Below are 19,700 nucleotides of genomic sequence, written 5' to 3'. Positions count from 1 at the left end.
GCACAGATGTAGAACACAGTCCGGAAGAACACATTGGGTACTTATTAAGTCCTCGCGGACGGTGTCGCGGGCAACAGATAGTAACTATATATTAAGGAATATAATTATAAAAGTTAGTCAGTAAATGTAGATACATCCAATAGCGACAAAGGGCAAGATGCGATGGACAATTTACAATCTTGTACAGATTTATTGTGCCATTTGTCTGTTGTTGCTGATTTTTTCCTGAAATTAATAAATTTATTTAATTTTTATTTCTCGATAATAATTAATTAGAAATATAAGGTTAATGATTACTTACTTAAATAATATTTTTAATATCTTTTGATAGATTCCTTTCGGTTTTGTTATGTTTTCCATGTCACATATCGCTCGGCGTACGCAGTGAAATCCTTCAAAACCATTTCTGAAAATTAAAATAATTGTATTTTATTAAATTGTCGTTACAATTGTAAATGAATGATGCCACTATTTTTTGGAAAACCTTTCAAATCTTACTAATATCATAAATGCAAATGTTTAGATAGAGAGGTGGATAAATGGATGTTGGTTTGAAGATCTTCAGAACGGAGAATCTCGTTGAAATTTGACGTTCATATAGAAAATTTTCTAGAAGAATACTTATCCTACTCATTGTAATTGTTTAATTCCGCGCGGAGTCGCGGGCGAACGATTGTATTACATATTTACAAATATACGATAAAGATTACTTTCTCAATCGTCTGTCGAGGTTAAAATATTTAACCTCAAGCATTCATTTGTCGGTAACCTTTATATAATAACATAGTTAATGGAAAAGCTAAACAAAAAATAAATAACCTATTTAATAATGTTTCCAGATTATTGTAAACGGTTCTCCTGTGCAGATGATGATACGGATGGAAGGAATCAGGCGGTTCGTCCCAAGATACTTTGAAACCCACTGCGTGCGCGAAGTACTGGTTCCAAGGTACCATATTGTCTCGAAAGTTGAAACGAACCTGGAAAATAGTAAAGCAATAATGAGTACAAAACGGAGGCCAAGAAATACTACAATCATCTTACATATAAAATTCTAATGTCACAATTTTCGTTCCCATACTCGTCGGAAACGGCTTGACCGATTCACATGAAATTTTGTGAGTTTTTTTTTATATCAAAAGGTGGCAAACGAGCGAGCAGCCACCTGAAATCGCTGAAAGAGCAAAGTGACCGTTGCCGACCGATGTGAAGTAGTATATACGTAAATGAAGTACATTTTTATGAATCGTTGAAGATAAAATGATGCTTTCAACCGATGACTCTGGTATATTGTATCATAGAGTCATCTATCCATTTGTTTTGCTACTGTGCCTATTTGTTTTATAATCTAAAGTTTTATGGTATTCGATTCGTATTTTCAGACAGATTATAGGGATACATTTGGTTAGGTTAGGTATTTTAAATTAACTGTTACTTGTGTCCTAAGTAATCGTGGGTTTTAAATGTTTAACACATGTATAGAAAGATATTTTCATCCTTATCTTTGAGAATGCCGCAATATTTTTTTGCGTATATTGTTTGAAATCATCGTCATGCATATCTCCGAAGAAATTCAAATATATGTGTGAAGTCAACCCGCACTGGGCTAGCGTTGACTATGGCCTAGTCACCACTAAGGATAGTTTCCGAGTTCCTCATTGGGGACGAATAGTGAGTGAGATGACTAAAGTAAAAACATATGGATACTTACAAAGAAATGTGATATATTACTAAAGCTTAGATATCTTTTATATCTATGACTTGTTAATTTTCTCTCATTGTTTGCTTCACTGTATTCAAAAGACATAAATAATACTAAAGAAGTATAGCAAACAAATATTATCTTGAATAATCTTCTCATTATATTTTTATATTTCTTTTTGGATTCTCATAAATATTTATTAAGTTTTAACTTTTAATTTCTCATTTGTTTAATGCCTTAAATTCGGTCATTTAAGTTTTCGTCCTAAAATAGAAGATATTAATTATTATGAGTAACTAAGTTTAATTACAGAAATTTTCTTATTTTTTTTTAGAAACAAAAATTAAAGGCGAAGTTTTGTAATCATTTATAATATCAATACAATAATTTAATTCATTAATATACAGCGTGTCTCAAAATTAAACGATAAAACTGTATTGGTATATAGCCGAAAATTTTTGAACACTCAATAAAATTCAGAATATATAAGCAAAATAATTACTGTTGGTTCTTAATAATTAGGTTCTAAGAATTTTCGTAAGATTTATCATAGGATTGTACCATTTTAGAATCTTGATGAGTTGCGCGTACTTTTGTAATTTAGTACTGTGGTACTCTTCATACATTTTTTTAAACAGTAGTATGTCAAAGATAGTCAAAAGTTATTTTTTGTGCCCTAATTACGAATGATTTGGTCCAATTTTTTACTTCAATTAATAGCTATGTTACTTAGATAGCTAACACAAAAAAATTGCAGGAATGTCTTCATATTTGTAGCCACAGTATAAAATCATATGGTGGAGGGTATCAAATTATGCAAAAAGTTACAAAAGTTAATGTAACTTTTAAACAAAAAGAGTTTGATTTCTTTTTAGTATTTTCCCCCGTGTAGTTATCGATATGGCTATACACAATTACAGTTTTATCGTTAAATTTTGGGACACGCTGTATACATACATTTTTTAGTATAAAGAACATTGAAAAAAGTTACATTAAAAATAGTTATCAAATTAGGTTAATTTAAAGCAGAGAAGGCTGATTTAAAAGGCATTAATTTTACTAATAGTCTATTTAGTTCAGGATATATCTATCCGAGTTTAAGTTACTTACCTTTAAATGTATTTCGTCAATAACTCAAACAATGATATGAAATTCTATGCTTTCTACTTAAAAAAAAAACAAGCATTAAATTAAAAAAACACTTTCATTGTAAAATCAAAAAATCTTAAAACTTGATTCTATTTTATTAAATTATTACAAAACACTTATTTTTAACAAAGGACTAATTCTCATACACTTATATTTTTATAAATAGAGAAAATTTAGCACCAAATAAGGAGTCTTTAAACTCTAGTTTGTAGTATGATACAAGATATGTCAAAAACGTGATCTACAAAAAATCACAACTAACGGTTTCAATATACTAATTGTATATTTAATCGTACACTTATCAGTATTGCTCCACTTTGACTGGGTTTCCGGTGATAGCGTATTTAATTTATATACAGGTTGTTATAAAATTATTCAAATTTTCATGAGACATAATAAACTTAAATAAAAACGGCTAAAACACATATGTTCGTCCGGTCACCTTCACCTCCAATTTATAAAAGTGTTATAAAAGTGTCTAGTATAGAATAATTTGTGAATTAAAATCAAAGAAATTGTATGATAGCATTTAATATAATGAACGTCGGTGGCTTAGGGGTCAATTACTTGACTTGCAATCTGCAGGACCTGAGTTCGAATACCGCCATATACCAATGTGTTTATCAATTTACATATATACATTTATCCGACGTCCTTACGGTGAAGGAAAACATCGTAATGCAACCTGCACATATCTGACAAGAAATTCAATGATAGGTGTGAAGTCAACCAACCCGCACTGGGCCAGCGTGCTTGACTATGGCCTAGTCACCCGTGACTTTGGGTAGGCTCCGAGCCCCTTACTAGGGACGTATAGTACGCTAATGATTTTTTTTTATATCATAAGGTGGCAAACGAGCGAGCGGCCACCTGAAATCGCTGAAATAGCGAAGTGACCGTTGCCCATAGACACACACAACTGCATATGCGTTGCCTACCTTTAATCGACGGAGGAGAGGATGCACAGAAAGAAAACATTTTCCCTTTCCATGCATCCTCTCATCCGGAAAGTCCACTTCCACTTCCCATCCTTTCCTTATAAGAAAAAGGGTAACAAGGGAAAGAGGACTAAATTAGGCCTCCGGGACACACACTCATCAGACGAAATGCGGAATTGCTTCCACTTCACGCCTGTCTTCTGTGTGGTCGTGGTATTTCACTGGGCGAGCCGGGCCAATTCGTGCGAAGATGTTAAAGCGGGCTCTACCACTGTTAAAACTTATGATTGATGATGATGATGATTATTTAATTAACCGATAACGAATTAACCAGCGTAATACGTAAAGGCTTAATAACATCAGAATGCATTTTGCAGTACGACTAAGACGCTCGCTTTAAAGCAAGCTTGTATAATTACAACAAGTAATGAAGTTTCAGTCTGTCTGAGTGTAGTTAAAGTTTTGTTTGAGCTGGATTTAGTCGAAGGTAGTTACGAAATACGGTAAATACATCATCAAAGCAATCTAAATGTAGAGACAAGAATATTAGACATTAATAGAGATAGGAGATTGGAATATGCAGCGTCGATGTTTTTGTTACAGTAATTACTCGAATACTTTTAGAAGGACAATTAATATATTATTAAAAAAGAAAAAAAAAACTATGTTAATGCATATTTAATCCTACTTACTATTATAAATGCGAATGTATGGATAGATTGTTTAAAGGTATCTCCAGAACGGTTGGATGGATCTGGCTGAAATTTATCATAGATGTAGAACATAATGTAGAAGAACACATAGGCTAATCATTAAGTTATTTTAATACCGTGCAGACAGAGTCGCAGGCGCCAGCTAGTTTCTTTATAAAACACTAGGTATGTTATTTTAAGTGGAATTAAGGTTTTTAGTTATTAGTTTTCTTAATAGACTGCATAGTGTTTTGGCTTTGGCTCATACGCTTAAAGATACATTTTTCCGATTATTTAAATCATACTGTAGAAGGTTACGGACCTGTAGTTGACATAGTCTGATTTTTGTGATGTACTTTTTGAAATTTTCGTATACAATGAGATAATCACGATTTTCAAATATACGTGATCGTGTTTAACGCGTTTGAATTACATTCAGCACTCGACCGATAATCTATATTTGTAATAGTTACAATGAACTTTAAAGTATCTTGAGCGTCGGTGGTATAGGGGTTACTTGACTTGTAATCTGCAGGTCTTAGGTTCGAATCCCGCCATGTACCAATGTGTATTTTGATTTACGTATGTACATTTATCTAACGTTCTTACGGTGAAGGAATACATCGTATTGCAACATGCACATAAGAAGAAATACAAATATATACGTGAAGTCAAGAAAGCGGCATTAGGCTCACGTGGTTGACTATGTTCTAGTCACCCCTAATTAAGGGTAGGTATCGAGCCCCCTCAGTGTGGACTTTAGTAAACAGATGATGTTAATTATTTAAACTTAGGTGCTACAAGAATATACCTACACGAGTTATGATACTAAACTTAAAAATAATGTAAGTATATAGTACTATTCCATGACATCAGTTACTACTAGAGCATTTTCATGACGATATTTTGACAGGGAGTCATGTATTCTTCTAAAAAGAACGCATTCTTTTGCTAACTTAAATTACAGAAGTCAGTGAATAAAATGCCATATAAATTCTTATATATTTAATTTTGTGTACAAATCAATAAGGGGAATGGAGCAATCGTATTTATTGAAGCATTGTTGAACGTTTTCGGCTTTGAGCGCATCGATGTAGAGCGTCGCTTCCGGGACCACGGAACCGTCGTCATGGCGATCGTTTTCAGGGCTGAAAATGAAAAATATTTACATAACTGTGGGAAGTTAATTAAATGTTTAATGTTTTTTGGACTTTGTTTCACCAAACAAATCACAAAGGGTGATTCGATGTGAGTCTGGGGTACGATTTTTTTTAATTACAAAATTTATGGTAGATACAGATTTTTGTACAAATTAGATACTTGGCTTTGTATGTTTATGACTTCCTTTGTGACTATTTTAACAGCTCATTCTATTGTTTAGTGACGTCATTCAAGTACTGTTACCAACATTTTAATATCCAATAAACTACTAGAACATTGATCACAAAATTCATGTTTCAATTGTTTCGTGACTTACTTGAGAACGAATGATGCTATTTCATGTAGGACATCTTCGTCATCGTCAACATGAAGTGGTTCAGCAGCCAGATGACAGAGAGTCCTTAAAACGCATGATGTACCGTTGTGCCCGTAACTGGAAATTGGGATATAAAATTTCGTTAATGGAACAACTAAGTTAAGCATTTTAAGGTTTATACTACATGCACATTTTTGTACAGAATCATATTCACATCTATTACCCTATGTAGGGTCGGCACATTACTATTTTTTACATATGCATGTCTATCACATATCACGTCTGAAATTATAAAAAAATATTTCTGTATAGACATCGACACCTGTAAATATTACTAAAATTGGAATTTTAAAAATTTTGTCTGTATGTACAGACATACGCACAGGCGTAAGTCCACCTTTGTTCCGGATAATCTCCGGAACGGCTGGACTGATTTTACCAGGACTTAAAAGGGAAGTTGGCTGATGCACGCGAGCATGTTATAGGCTACTTTATTCTACTTCTGCGCCGACGAAGTCGCTGACGACAGCTTATATTACTTTACTTGTTCGCGAGTGATAAATAACTTTGTACTCTATATCTGTCGTCTTCTAGACTAGGTTTTACATCTATGCCAAATTTCAGCAAGGTTAAGACAGACGATCTGGAGATACCTTACAAGAAACATCCATCTATCCATCTTAATATTTGCATTTGTAATATTTTATTAGTAAGAATTTTGATTACCCATTTAAAACATCTTCTATATATTTGTAGAAGTGATATAATTTAGCATCGTTTTGATAATATTGTTTCTGTTGAGCTGCTGGTTCGTTTAATTCTCTTTTCCTTCTTGATACTCCCGTATATGTAGCATCAGTTTCTAATATGTCAAATGGTATTTGAGATCTGTTCCAAGGAAGCTGGAAATTAGCTTGTATAGCCCAATTAACGTTAATCAGTTTTGCCGGTGATGGTGTTCCCAAGCCAACGGTTAACTGAAATACAAAGATTTTGAGTACACACAATATCAAATGAAGTGAAGTGAAGGACTAGGCATCATCCGATTTCTATGCAGTCGTGAGAGACGCGCTGGAGCGTAGTCGGTGGAGGCGAATCGTTTACTCCAGAACTAACCCTGATGCTCACCATAATTCTCAGTCATGAGGGACCGACTCCAGAGAGAGATTATTAACCCACTAAACATCATCAACCTCTCCTTATCCCAATGGATGGATGGATTGGATCAGTTTTATCTGAAATACTAATAAAGAAAGCTATTCCATCTATGAGAGCCTTAGTCAGTCGGTTTTTTAAATAAAGTTTAAGTTTATTATGTTAGAAAATTATTACATGCTAGAAAATTGAGAAGGCCGTCATGGTAAGCGAAGTAAAAGAAAATAACCGCTGATAATATTTGCAACTAATGTAAGAGTTGTCGATGCGGTACATTTCTTTATTGGAAAGGGGAGAGTATAAATTGAAAAATGACGTATTCATCCTTCCCTTCAGAGAACGGTGGGAAGAGATTACGTCCTAATATATCTAATAAGTAGAATATTAATTTGAAAATAGAAAATATCTTGCAATAGATAGCCAAATGAAATATATAAATGTATTTAGTTTGAAATGAAATATGTATATACAAACTCAATTAAATAAAGCTGATGGCAAATAAAGCTTTTCGTTTGGATTTAATCAAACGCTTCGATGCCTTCAGTAATAGAATGACTGATGTTTTGAACTGTAATACTCATTCAAGTAAAATATTCTATAGTTTATTATTTTAGTTTAGGTTTAAAATAATCTTAAATCCTTTTATTTATTGAGTACTTAGCAGTGGGAATTAATCAATGATTAACGTAACGTAAGTTAAACTTTACTTTTACAAAAGGATGATTCAACAACAGCTTACTATATGTCTCCACTGAGGGACTCAGACCCTATCCTGAGTTAAAGGTGACTAAGCTATAGTCAACCAACGCTGGACAAGCGTGGGTTGACTTCACACATATCTTTGAATTTCTTTGCAGAACCGTAACAACGTCGGATACTTATGTAAATCTAAAATCGGAAACACATCCGTACATGGCGGGATTCGAACCCAGGACCTGCAGATTACAAGTCAAGTGCTTTAACTAGATGACTAAATTATAAATTTCTTTATCCTAGTGTTAACCAATCATCAAGTTAATTAGAGTTTAGTTAGAGTTAGTTACATTTAAATACTTTACCTGGTAGAGAGTTGAATTAGGGAACAACAGTTGTCTTCTACTTCTTTGTAAGACATCGCTTTCTACGTCTGAACCACTAGAGCTGATCTTTAATACAAAATTACAAAGAACGATGACAAAGAAATATTTTCTATACATGTTATTAAACCACTGTTCAAGTATTGAGTGGCTTATAGAATAGAAATTGACAGTTCCAATTACGTATTACGATAGATATTAAATGTGTCATAAAATTTTGATTAGTATTTATTTACAATAATTATACAATTAAATTATTTCTTTATATTAACGCAATAATAAAAGTTAAGTTTGATTCAATTTATATAATAGATATCCTCATTCAGACTAATCGAAATTACACAACGATTTAAAGAACATTTTTATGTTTCAATTGTAAAATACAAAAATATAATATAGCATTTTATGTTAAATTAGTAAATGCAAAATACAATATTATTTTTAAATTATTATAATATTTGAAGTAAGAAATAATGTGGAAACACAGAGTATAAAATAAGTGTTTTTTTTTAAATGAGTGAGGAATATGTCTTTGATACACGGAATAAGAGTAAACTTATAAACCATTTTCATGTTACGTTTCGTGACGTGTCTATTGGATAAACAAATTAGTGCAGTGATGGATAGAATCATGTGACTACGGAGATTTATGAAGTTAACGCGTGTTCACACTACAGAGCGAGAATAGATATTATTGGTGAATACATATGTTTGTTATCTTTGATTTCAATATAACTTTAGAAGATTGAATTATTAAAGAGAGATATAATTAATATTATAAACGCTAAATGTTTCGATGAATGGATAGATGGCATAGATGTGGAACACATACTGGAGGAAAAGGAATAGGCTATTAATTAAGTTTTTTTAATTCATCGTGGACGGAGTCACGTGCGACACATTGTATATCTATAAAAAAACTTAACAAGCATTCTTTCGTCGATATCCTGATTGTTGTTGAGGTATTAAAAATTCTCGTGTCACAATTTTCGTTCCCATACTCCTCCGAAACGGCTTGACCGATTCTCATGAAATTTTGTGAGCATATTGAGCAGGTCTGAGAATCGGCCAACATATATTTTTAATCCCCCCGGATGGAGTCGTGGGCAACAGCTAGTACTTTATGACTTAAAACCTTGTTAATAGTTTTGAATTTGGAATCTAGATAAAAATAAAAAATGAACTCTTCAAAGTGTGAAAAATATGAACCGTGTGAACACGTCTTAATACTTAAAGTAGAACGGACGGGTTGTGAGTGCCGGAACTTACAGAAAACTTCACGGTCTGACGCGCGGTGTGAGCTTATGTGACTTAAAATATGGCGCGTTTTATATATATCTATGTAAAATACATACATATGTAAGCATTTTTAGAAATCTGTGTTATGGATATTTAAAGATAAAGAAAAAATGAAAACAAGGTAATAAACAAATTGAACAGAATATTTTTTTAACAGAGTTTAAAAAGGAAGAAGTTCGCAATTCGTCTGCTTTTTTCACTGTTTATTTGAACTGGCCATATTTTATAGAAATATTTATTAACTTCTTAAAAACTTGTAATTACTTTAGAAATATTTTCTCGTTTACAGGTTAGAAATATGCGTATTTTTTGCTTATTGTATTTTAATACGAGTTGTTATTACGGATACTTTAGAAGATTTCAGAACTAGAAGGCAGATTAACAGTATCCCTTTGGTTTTTCCCTATGGAGGTACATACAAGGTAATTGACCATTTTTTAACTAGCTATTATAAAAATTTGATCTGAATATTTTCAAATTAGGACTATTTTTTTCTCAGTTTCTATGGAAATTTTGGAATATACACAGAATTATTTTAATTTAATATCCAAAGTTTTTCTTTATATTGAGATGTAATATATGTATTGTTTTTTAATATCTTTTAAGGTTAAACATTTTTTTTCTTAAAAAAAATCATAATTTCTTACCAGATTTTACATTTTATTTGCATCGGATGAGAAGCAAATAATAGAAAAATTTAATAACATTCTTTTCATAGGTAAAAAGCAACTAAAATTGCAAATAGTTTTAGAGTTCATTTTAAAAATTATATCTTTTTATTTTCGACTATTAAACTACTTCTATTTTAACTAAATTTCAGTTACTTATTGGCATGGCAGTACCAATACATAACGAAGATCATGTAAATTTAGCTTTTGGCATTAATTTTCAATACCAGTACATACAATTTCAAAATGTATCCGAACTGTCTCGTTACTACTTCATCAAGACGGTGTCTAGAGAGCAACGGGATCTAGAACTGAAGGAGCGAAGTGACGAAAGACTTGTCTTCTACAAAGCGGCTGCAGATATGCTACAAATGTAAGAAAATAACCCATTAGTGCATAAAGAACGATAAATCGGACGCCAATAAAATTGTTATTTTAAGAGTTATGTATCTTTTACTAACCGTTTATTTTTTTTAAACAGTAGTGTAATTTATATTTGAAGTGGTACTAGTGTTGGTATGACATTCCGGGAAGCGATTTATCGGACGGGCTATAAAATCTAAACTTTCATATTGATTAATAATTTAATGGTCAAATACACTCGAAATGAAAATATATAACAGTGATTATAATGAAAAAGGCGTTAATAAACTTTATGCACTAATGGGTTAAAATAATTAATACTCATAGTCATTTAAGTGGAGTTAGATAGACCTTAGTAATATAGTGTATAGTTCTGTCAAATCTATAGTCACATTGCAACAACCCTATCTAAACAATTTACCTTTACAAGACTGTAATCATAGAATTAATAAAATCTAGCTATTGCCTGCTTAATAGCCTTTAGTTTTAGTAATAGTAGGCTTTGAGTTCTTCCAGACGATGTTGTATATTTATGCTAATACAAAAGAAAGTCGTGTTAGTTACACTATTTATAACTCAAGGACGGCTTTACCGATATGGCTGAAAACTGTTGAGGATGTAGCTTAGAGCCAGGAGACGGACATAGGATACTATTTATTCTTTTTTTTGCGAATGTTTAGATGGATATGATGTGGATGGATGGATGGGTGGGCTGCACTAATTATTTTTTTATATACCGAACGGAGTCGCGGGCGACAGCTAGTTTATGCTAAATTTCATTGAGCTTCTTCAACCAAACGTTTATACTTCCATCTATCCATCCATACATTCGCATTTATAATACTAGTTAGATGTTTGTATTATCAATTAAAACATAAATCCATAGACAACAAATAACATATAATTTCTGATTTCCATAGAATGCTAAGATTCTGTGCCAGTGATTTTTTATTTTTTCTAACTATTAATTAATATTTTTTTTTCTAGGAAGGGTATGAACGGCATTGATTGCGTGATGCGTGCTATTTGCGAAGCCGCACAGTATCCAGTTAGTGAAGAGGGTCTTGTCGGAGAAATAATACATATTTTACTCACGTACGTATATCTTAGTGATTATTCATACATCCATTCATTACTTTTTTTATATTATAAGGCGGCAAACGAGCGAATGGCCACCTGAAATCGCTGAAATAGCGAAGTGACCGTTGCCCATGGACATACGCAATTGCATATGCGTTGCCTTCCTTTAATCAACGGAGGAGAGGATGCACAGAAAGAATATATCCTACCTTCCCATGCATCCTCTCATCTGAAAAGTCTACTTCCAATTCCCATGCTTTCCTTAAGAAAAAGGGTGGGAAGGGAAAGAGGACTAAATGTAGCCTCCGGGACGCACCACACTCATCAGACGAAACGCGGTATTGCTTCCACTTGACGCCTGTGTTCTGTGTGGTCGTGGCATTTCACCGGGCGAGTCGGGCCTATTTGTGCGAAGATGTTAAAGCGGGCTCTACCACTTTAAATTATTCATATCATTCATTCACTTAATAAAACAAATTACAATCGTTTGAATATATACAATATTGTAAAGTGAATGATCGATTTAGTATCCTTTTTTTACTTTATTTTAAAGTCGAAATCAATGGATATGAGAAATTATAGTCACAGATATTAGTGGCTGACAATGTTATTTACTTTTAACTAGCTGTAGCCCGCGACTTTGTCTGCGCTTTATTACAAAAAAAATAGTAAGTAGCCTATGTTCTTCCAGACTATGTCTACATCTATACGAAACAGAGAGATCGTTTAGCTGTTCTGGAGATACCTAATAACAAACATCCATCCATCCATCTGAACATTCGCATTTATAATGTTAGCGAAAAGTAAGATGGATTTATTTAGGAAAGTTTTTTTGTTTCAAGTTACATTATACAAACATGCCTATTTTTAATAAGTCGCTAATATAATCTGTTTTATCATTTCTTATTTCCATTGAATTCGGTCATACTTTATTTTTTTGTACCTTTGAGTCCAAGATTATATGCGAAAGAAATCTATGGCATTATACAGATCTAGAATGGAGAAACAGGTCAATGAATCGTTATAAAATAAGTAAATTTAAATAAAATCAATGTTTATTTAAACAAAGTTATAAATGAAGAATGAAGTCAAACGAAATGCAGGAATTCTAAATAAAACTTGACTTTTAATAAAAAACGAAATAAGCGCAGTTCAAACAAGCTCGAAGAGAAATTCCAGTTGCGTATTTTTCGAAAGCATAGCTAATTGCACCACTCTAGTGGAACAGTGGCGCCGTCTACCATCCTTCATAATACCAGGCCCAAACTTTAATCCCGTAAATGCAGGATGAAAAGTTTTTTGCTTAAAAACTTCAGTTCTTTGTAATCTTTCCCCTGAATACAATGTTTTGTGAATATAAATTGCACATTTAATTAAAAAAAATATTATGTAAGATAATTCGTCTAGTATTTTAAAGGTTTTATAAACTCATGTCCATTCTTGATGTCGAAAGATTTTTGCCTATTTTTATGAAGAAAATTAAAAAAGTACACTTCCGTACACACCACTTATTGTATTGTTAACATGACATTTATCTAGTACTTAACTAAAGACTGGTTTCTAAGACCAAAATCTTTATAAAACATATAGAGATCCCTGTCATTATCTTTGACAAAATAGACATAACAATTTGTTTTAAAATAAGAATTTAGTCTCAGAAACCTACGCTAAATAAATTATTATACAACTTATAGAGTAATAAAACAATAGATTAACAGCATTTGTATAATAATTTCAGACCAGATTACGGGCGTTCTCCATTCGAAGTCGATACGGAATGGTACGACATGATGTCACCGTACATAGACGCGGCGGTTGCCGGTCGTCAGATGTTTAACTGCGCTTCCATATATTCCAACTGCCCCGAGGGTCAAGGTGTTTTGGAACTGATATCAATACTAAGGGATGAATAAAGGTTTTTGAAAGAAATGTTTATTGCTTTATCTTTTATTTCCTAATCTTATTTAATACATAACTTCTATGTGTTTTTTTTTATAACAGAAGGGGGCAAACGAGCAGCGGGAACACCGAGGTGTTCAACGATGCTCATGGACATCAGCCATACCAGAGGAATCGCAGATGCGTGATGATTTAAGGAAAACAATTCAACCTATTGTGTTACTCATGTTTAAAAATGTAGTAAATTCATTGTGGCTGTTCAAAACTCCTTGCTCACTTGCATATTTGTATTGCATCTGCAATTCTTCTCTCCTCATAACATTCGAATATGGAGGTTCTCAAAGACCTACAACGCGTTTGCGGGGTTAAACAAGAAGCATTCGCTACAAAACGATTCCATAACGAACGTCAAAAATTTATAAAACTGACAATAACGTTCGCTAAGTCACGTGATTGTCTCGCGTTTGTTCCATACATTTTTGAAGTTCGCTATGGAATCGCTTCGGAGTTAATGCACTTTGTCTAACCTCGCTGCAGGTCCTCTGGTATTGCTGATGTCCATGGGCCATGAACCCGGTGTTCCCGCTGGTCGTTTGCCTCCTTATTTTATAAAAAAAATATAATGCTATGATTTACTTTAAGTAAACGTTGGGTACATAAATGTTACAAAACAAACTTGGTTACTTTACATGCGAGATGCTTACGACTCATAGGTAAAATAACGCGTGCCCATAAAAGATAAAAGATACAGTTTGTGTACTGCTTGTATCTTGAGATAAAGTGAGTCTTCATACTTAATACGGGTCACGCACTGACAATTTTTTGTAAGATATTTACACAGACTTTGCGCGAGTGTGTAGGCTTTAGCTCGCTCTATGGACGTAAATAGGGATAACGCGATAAAGTTTAAGAATATCTTATGTGATACATAACTATTTTATAACATGTTATATATTTTTAAATAATAATTTTAGATTAAATTTTATTAAATCTAAATTTAAATAAAAAGTTACTAGCTGCAGTACACATTTATGTAAATATTAGAAAGTTAATTGTGTCAATTAATTTTTTTCGAATTAATCCTAATTCCTACTCATAAAGATATAAATTTGATTCCTTACTTTGATTTCTTATGGGTTTCTAGTTTAGTGTATCTTGGATCAACTTTGTTCTTTAGGTTCTTTGTACACAAAGTAACGCAAATCTCCAAAGCCCGCGATTTAAGTCGCCAAACAGTTCATTCAATAAAAAAGGTGTTCCCGTTGCTCGTTTGCCCCCTTCTGTTATAAAAAAAAGCCAAAGTTCGAAACCTGCTTGTGAAGATCTTCGTGGAAAAATCAGGCTGCGATTTTCAAGATGGCACAAATCTATACAGTTGGAATGTAGTCGCTATACTTGTATCGTCAGAATAGACAACTCGCGTCGACGATTCAACGCACGGAGCGCGCTATCCTCTTGCAAGGATACTTCTCGAAGATTTACGTTGCCTTCTGTATGAAGAAACTAACGCAGTCCACATATTATTTTTGTTTTAAATCAAAATATGTATTTTAAACAATTATAAATTGTTTATTTTTTTTAAATAAAACTAATTTTACAAAATTATTTATGAATTTTTAGTCGGTATACGTTGATACTTCCAGCATTGAAAATGGACATGAAGCGATAGATGTTGTACAGTCTTGTTCAGTTTTATTGTGCCATTTGTCTGTATCTGATGATTGTCTCCTAAAAAAAAACTGCAGTAAGTAAATATGTTGAATAGTAAATGTAATAAAATCAGTACATTTAAATATCATGTACTGATGTATGGATGGATGGATATTTGATAGAATGTATCCCCAGACCGGCTGCATGGATATGGCTGAAATTTACCATAGATGTAGAAGATAGTCTGAAAGAACTCGTAGCCTAATTCATTTGTTTGTATTTAATTGTAAATGCGCGTGGACGGAGTCGCGGGAAACAACTAGTTAATCCATAAAATTTCCCAATTATTATATTTTCTGAAAAATGCGAACATAACATACACTTGCATTTTGATTTAATTTATAATCTAGTCTCAAATATTAATTAACGAGAGAGATAATATTCTCTTGACATTTAACTAACTCTTTCAAATTAAAGTTTTACGTTTACAAGATATGAAATAAAATACCTAAAAACCATTTTTAAAATCTTCCAGTAGATTCCTTTCGGTTGAGAAATCCTGTCCATCTCACAAATTGCACGACGTACGCATTGGAAACCTTCCAGACCGTTCCTAAAAGAAATTTGTATTTCAGTTTTAACTTATATGCGTACACATTACTTATATAAAATGCATCTCTGAGATAAAAAAGAAATAGAAGTAATAAAATCTTGTAATAAGAGTTGTACGTGTATTCATTTATTATCTACAGCATTAAAAAAGTTAATGCGTAGTTTTCCCCGAAAAGTATTGACGTACCTAAACTGCGTATTATAATGAAAACCTGGTGATTGCAACAACATACTAACTTTAATTCACAGAGAAGGGACGTACAGAAAAAGGATATTTCCCCTTCCTACATGTCTCATCCTCCTTCTTAAAAGAAAATGCTGGAATGGCAAAGAGGACTAGATTTAGGATATCAGGACACACTACCGGACGAAATGCAGAATTAATTCCATTTGATGCCCGTCTTATACACCAGTCGAGATGATCATTTAAGAAGGAGTTAATTGGTGATGAGACTATTGCTGTTAAGTTCTTAATACTTTTAAGGGGTTACCTATCTAACAATGTCTCCAAATGGGTATAAGTCGTTCGTCTGTACAGATGATGATATGGATGAAAGGAATCTGGTGGATCATCCCAATTCACTCTGAAGCCCAACGCCTGCGCAAATATTTGGTTCCAAGGTACCATATTGGCTTTGAAATTAAAACGAATCTGTAACAAATTACATTGTTTTGAAACATCTTTAAAAATGAAAGATGGACGGTAAATACCTGTTAGTAGAATTAATAATACTATTATTTGTCATATTACAACATAAAGAACATAATAATACTTTAATTAATAACTAATAAGAAGTAAAATTAGCTATCTACCAAAGATTTTGTTGTCATTACTTATAAAAAAAGTTCTTAAAAAAAATTGTCTCTTAGCATCAGCCTAAAATCTTACAAAAGTGAATTAATGGATTGTAAAAAAAAACACGAAAGTAGTAAGATAGTGTCTAAAACTTAGAAAGTTTAAAATACTTACAAAAAATCGTGAAATATTCCTGAACCTTAAATATCTTTTAAATCTATGATTTGGTTTAGCCTCATTATTAGCTTCACTGTAGTCAAAAGTTACAAATAATACTAAACAAACGTAACATACAAAGATAATCTGGCAGATTCTCTTCATTATCTTTTTAAATTATATGTTACAGCATTTATCTTGTCAAAATCTTCTTTCTTCTAATAATCTTCGCATTTCTTCATAAAAATCTTTTTAATTTATGAAAATAACACTGTTTAGAAAATAAAATTTAATTCCAACACTTATCCAAATGCACTTTGGTTTTTTTTTGTCTTTTATTTTGACGTAGTTGTTCTTCTGTTGGTATTTCCTACTAATATGAAAACGTTACTTTAACTAGAGTAAAAATATTTGTAGCAAATAAACGATAATTCTTCGCTGACCTTAAATAAACACTAAGACAAATTATCTGGTCATATGACTTGAGAAAACGAAATGCCTTCGAACCGGATCTGTGTTACAAGAACAATGGTAACATTAACTGGAAGTGACTAAGACTTTGACAAGCGCGTGTGTATTATAAAGTGCTTTGACCGAGTGCATGCTACACTTTGTAGTTTCGGGTCACGTAAGGTAAACTAAACAGTATTGGGAATGAAATGCATACACGAGTTAAACAATGCTAAAAGTAAGGTAGGTATAATTAAATAAGATTGAAAAATACATTGAACTGACCATAAATATGTTACGATTGTTATATTATTATGTACATCTTACTATTATTATAAATGCGAATATTTAGATGGATGGATGTTTTATTAAAGGTATATCCAGTACGGCTATGAATATTGCTGAAATTTGGCATACATATAGAACAAAATTTGGAAGAACACATAGGCTACTGATTATGTTATTTTAATTCCGCGCAAACGGAGTCGCGGGCGACACTTAGTCACATATATAAAAATTTCGTGTCATAATGTATGTTCAAACTCCGAAAATACTAAAACAATTATCAAATTTGTAAGCATGTGTAATTTCATCCAACTTGAGAGATAGGGTAATTTTAATCTAATTATTGTTTTTTTTAATTTATTTTAAACGGAGTTGCAGGCTACAGTTAATACGTTAAAAATATTACTTGCCTGTACCAATTGGTAAACACACAATATAAAAACCTCATTTCAAAACAATTCTATGCATAATAATTCATAACATAATAGAAATATACAGTTGAAAATTGTATTTTGTCATAAGATTATTTGCTGATATAAAAGACTTCAAGGGAAAGACAAACGGAAAAAGTAAAACGATGCAACGGTGAATGTATGTAGGTTTTGTTGAATATCTATTTATCGGGATTAGTGTTATTTGCTTAAACTGGTTTAAAACTGTATTAGGGTGTCAGTATACAGGATGTTTAATTATTAATACTGCAATATAAAAAAAATAATAATATATATTCAAATTAGTAGCTTAACTAAGCTACGAATAGTCAAAGCAACAAATAACTGAAGCTACAAATAGGCAAAGCTACAATTTTTATATTGCATTTGAGCGACTATTTCTTTGTTCAATTATTATTTGAGGTTAAGATTATTTAAATAACCACTGTACATAAGAACTATATAGTATATTTCAAATGAAGCCAAAGCAATTCAAATGTGTTTAGATAAGAAAATCTATTTAAGCGTTGTGAACAAAATTTTTTAATAAAAAATATTTCTGTCACTATTTTTAAATTTTAAGAAGATAAGAATATAATATCATGCTGTATACTCTAACGGTGGATGAGATCTATTTGAAAATCGTGATTAACTTATCAAAAATGCAAAACGCGACGGATAATCGATACATGGCTTAGTGTATTTTTAATCTTAGTACAACTGAAATACGTATGCATAGAACTTGAGAAAGTTACAGTGAAAATTGTTTTTTTTTTACAAATATGAAACAAAAGATTAATTTACTGTTTGTATTGTTTATTGTTTTTGTGAACGCAGAGGACCAGGCAAATAGAACCAGTGAATTTGAAACGAACGATAGGTCTATAGTGTTGTCAAGGAGGAAACGGTTTATTGTTTTTCCCGAAGGAAGCTCTTTACAAGTTGGTAAGGAAATTTACTAATACAAATCTTTTTTTGATAGTCAAAATGGTTTTTATTAAAAATACTGGCCATTTGTAACAATTTGAAAAGTGTAACTACAAAGTCCTTTTTTTGTATCGGGGAGAAATCTTAGTAAGATACCTTTTCGGGGAAAGACATGGTTATCTGAGATTCTTGCTCACTAAAACCCCCTCGGTGGCCAACCTTAATTGCGACTGCGTGGGTTCCGGGTTTTCCAAAGGAACGCTCCGGAACCTTTTGCATTGGGCTTCTGCTCGACTCCAGGAAAATACTTCCTCGTGCCCTCGCAAGAACTACAAAGTCCTAGTGTTTAGTTTTTGCTAACCTTCTTAGTAAAATGATTTTAATATCATTAAATAAAGCTTATAAGTAAATCAGAGAGACTTAAATAAACATGACCTACTAAGGAACTTACTTTGTAGCGACCTTTACAGTTTTTATTATACATTATTTAACTTTTAATGCATTTTCTTTAATAGTAAACATCTTAGTAAATTTGTGACATTTCTATTGTGAGGCAAGATTTTTTTTTAGTAATCTTTCTTATTATTTTTGCAAAGATAATTTTTAGACAGGAATTTTTGAAAATAATTCGGTAGTAAAATGACTTTCGGTAGTAAAGGTTGTGACTTTTTTTTTCAGTATTCTGCGTCACTTATCCAATGTTGACAACAATTGGTGATATATTCCTGTTTGGTAACACCGCTGCTTTGGCATTCGAGCTGCCTCAAGATCCATACTCACCGTTCAACCATCATGCTGATCCACTGCATAGAAGAATGGACTCTAAAACTATATACTTTACTGACTATGATGGAAAAATCATACATAAAGCTCCGTATAAAAGGTAAGCAATGTA

The 19,700-nt window shown here is 32.2% G+C and overlaps 3 protein-coding genes and 1 long non-coding RNA gene across 4 annotated transcripts in view; 2 read left to right on the top strand and 2 right to left on the bottom strand.

Annotated features, from left to right (window-relative positions):
* Positions 1 to 366: 366 nt before the first annotated feature.
* LOC106119378 (uncharacterized) lies at positions 367 to 1,817 on the bottom strand. The gene is made up of 3 exons (XR_001227960.1): positions 1,712 to 1,817; positions 820 to 980; positions 367 to 406 (listed from the first exon to the last, which is right to left on the bottom strand). It is a non-coding gene; the product is annotated as an uncharacterized LOC106119378 (long non-coding RNA).
* Positions 1,818 to 5,340: 3,523 nt separating this feature from the next.
* On the bottom strand, positions 5,341 to 8,335 carry LOC106119261 (uncharacterized). The gene is made up of 5 exons (XM_013314177.1): positions 8,172 to 8,335; positions 6,685 to 6,935; positions 5,959 to 6,075; positions 5,501 to 5,629; positions 5,341 to 5,410 (listed from the first exon to the last, which is right to left on the bottom strand). The coding sequence occupies exons 1-5, from the start codon at positions 8,307 to 8,309 to the stop codon at positions 5,341 to 5,343; spliced, it is 705 nt and encodes a 234-aa protein (XP_013169631.1). The 5' UTR covers positions 8,310 to 8,335.
* Positions 8,336 to 9,477: 1,142 nt separating this feature from the next.
* LOC106119377 (uncharacterized) lies at positions 9,478 to 13,513 on the top strand. Its single transcript, XM_013314302.1, has 5 exons — positions 9,478 to 9,609; positions 9,778 to 9,910; positions 10,309 to 10,529; positions 11,507 to 11,614; positions 13,338 to 13,513. Exons 1-5 carry the CDS (start codon positions 9,599 to 9,601, stop codon positions 13,510 to 13,512), a joined length of 648 nt encoding a protein of 215 aa, XP_013169756.1. The 5' UTR covers positions 9,478 to 9,598; the 3' UTR covers position 13,513.
* Positions 13,514 to 16,456: 2,943 nt separating this feature from the next.
* The window catches only part of LOC106119260 (uncharacterized), a 5,132-nt gene continuing 1,888 nt past the window's right edge, over positions 16,457 to 19,700 (top strand). Inside the window, exons 1-3 of the mRNA XM_013314176.1 lie at positions 16,457 to 16,463; positions 18,716 to 18,823; positions 19,484 to 19,688. Coding sequence (XP_013169630.1) covers positions 16,457 to 16,463; positions 18,716 to 18,823; positions 19,484 to 19,688 — 320 coding nt within the window. The remainder of the gene's footprint in view (positions 16,464 to 18,715; positions 18,824 to 19,483; positions 19,689 to 19,700) is intronic.

This window comes from Papilio xuthus, unplaced genomic scaffold, assembly GCF_000836235.2.
Source record: "Papilio xuthus unplaced genomic scaffold, Pxut_1.1 DF827461.1, whole genome shotgun sequence".
NCBI classification, from domain to species: domain Eukaryota; kingdom Metazoa; phylum Arthropoda; class Insecta; order Lepidoptera; family Papilionidae; genus Papilio; species Papilio xuthus.
Note: the sequence above shows the minus strand (reverse complement) of the source record. Positions and strands in the feature narration are given on the sequence as shown.

Coding starts and splice junctions, on each gene's coding strand:
- LOC106119261 (XM_013314177.1), bottom strand. CDS start 8,309: ATGTATAGAAAATATTTCTTTGTCATCGTTCTTTGTAATTTTGTATTA. Junction 5,630..5,958: donor ATAGCATCATTCGTTCTCAA/GTAAGTCACGAA, acceptor TTTCATTTTCAG/CCCTGAAAACGATCGCCATG. Junction 5,411..5,500: donor TCCATTCCCCTTATTGATTT/GTACACAAAATT, acceptor CGTTCTTTTTAG/AAGAATACATGACTCCCTGT.
- LOC106119377 (XM_013314302.1), top strand. Junction 9,911..10,308: donor CCTATGGAGGTACATACAAG/GTAATTGACCAT, acceptor ACTAAATTTCAG/TTACTTATTGGCATGGCAGT. Junction 10,530..11,506: donor GCTGCAGATATGCTACAAAT/GTAAGAAAATAA, acceptor TTTTTTTTCTAG/GAAGGGTATGAACGGCATTG.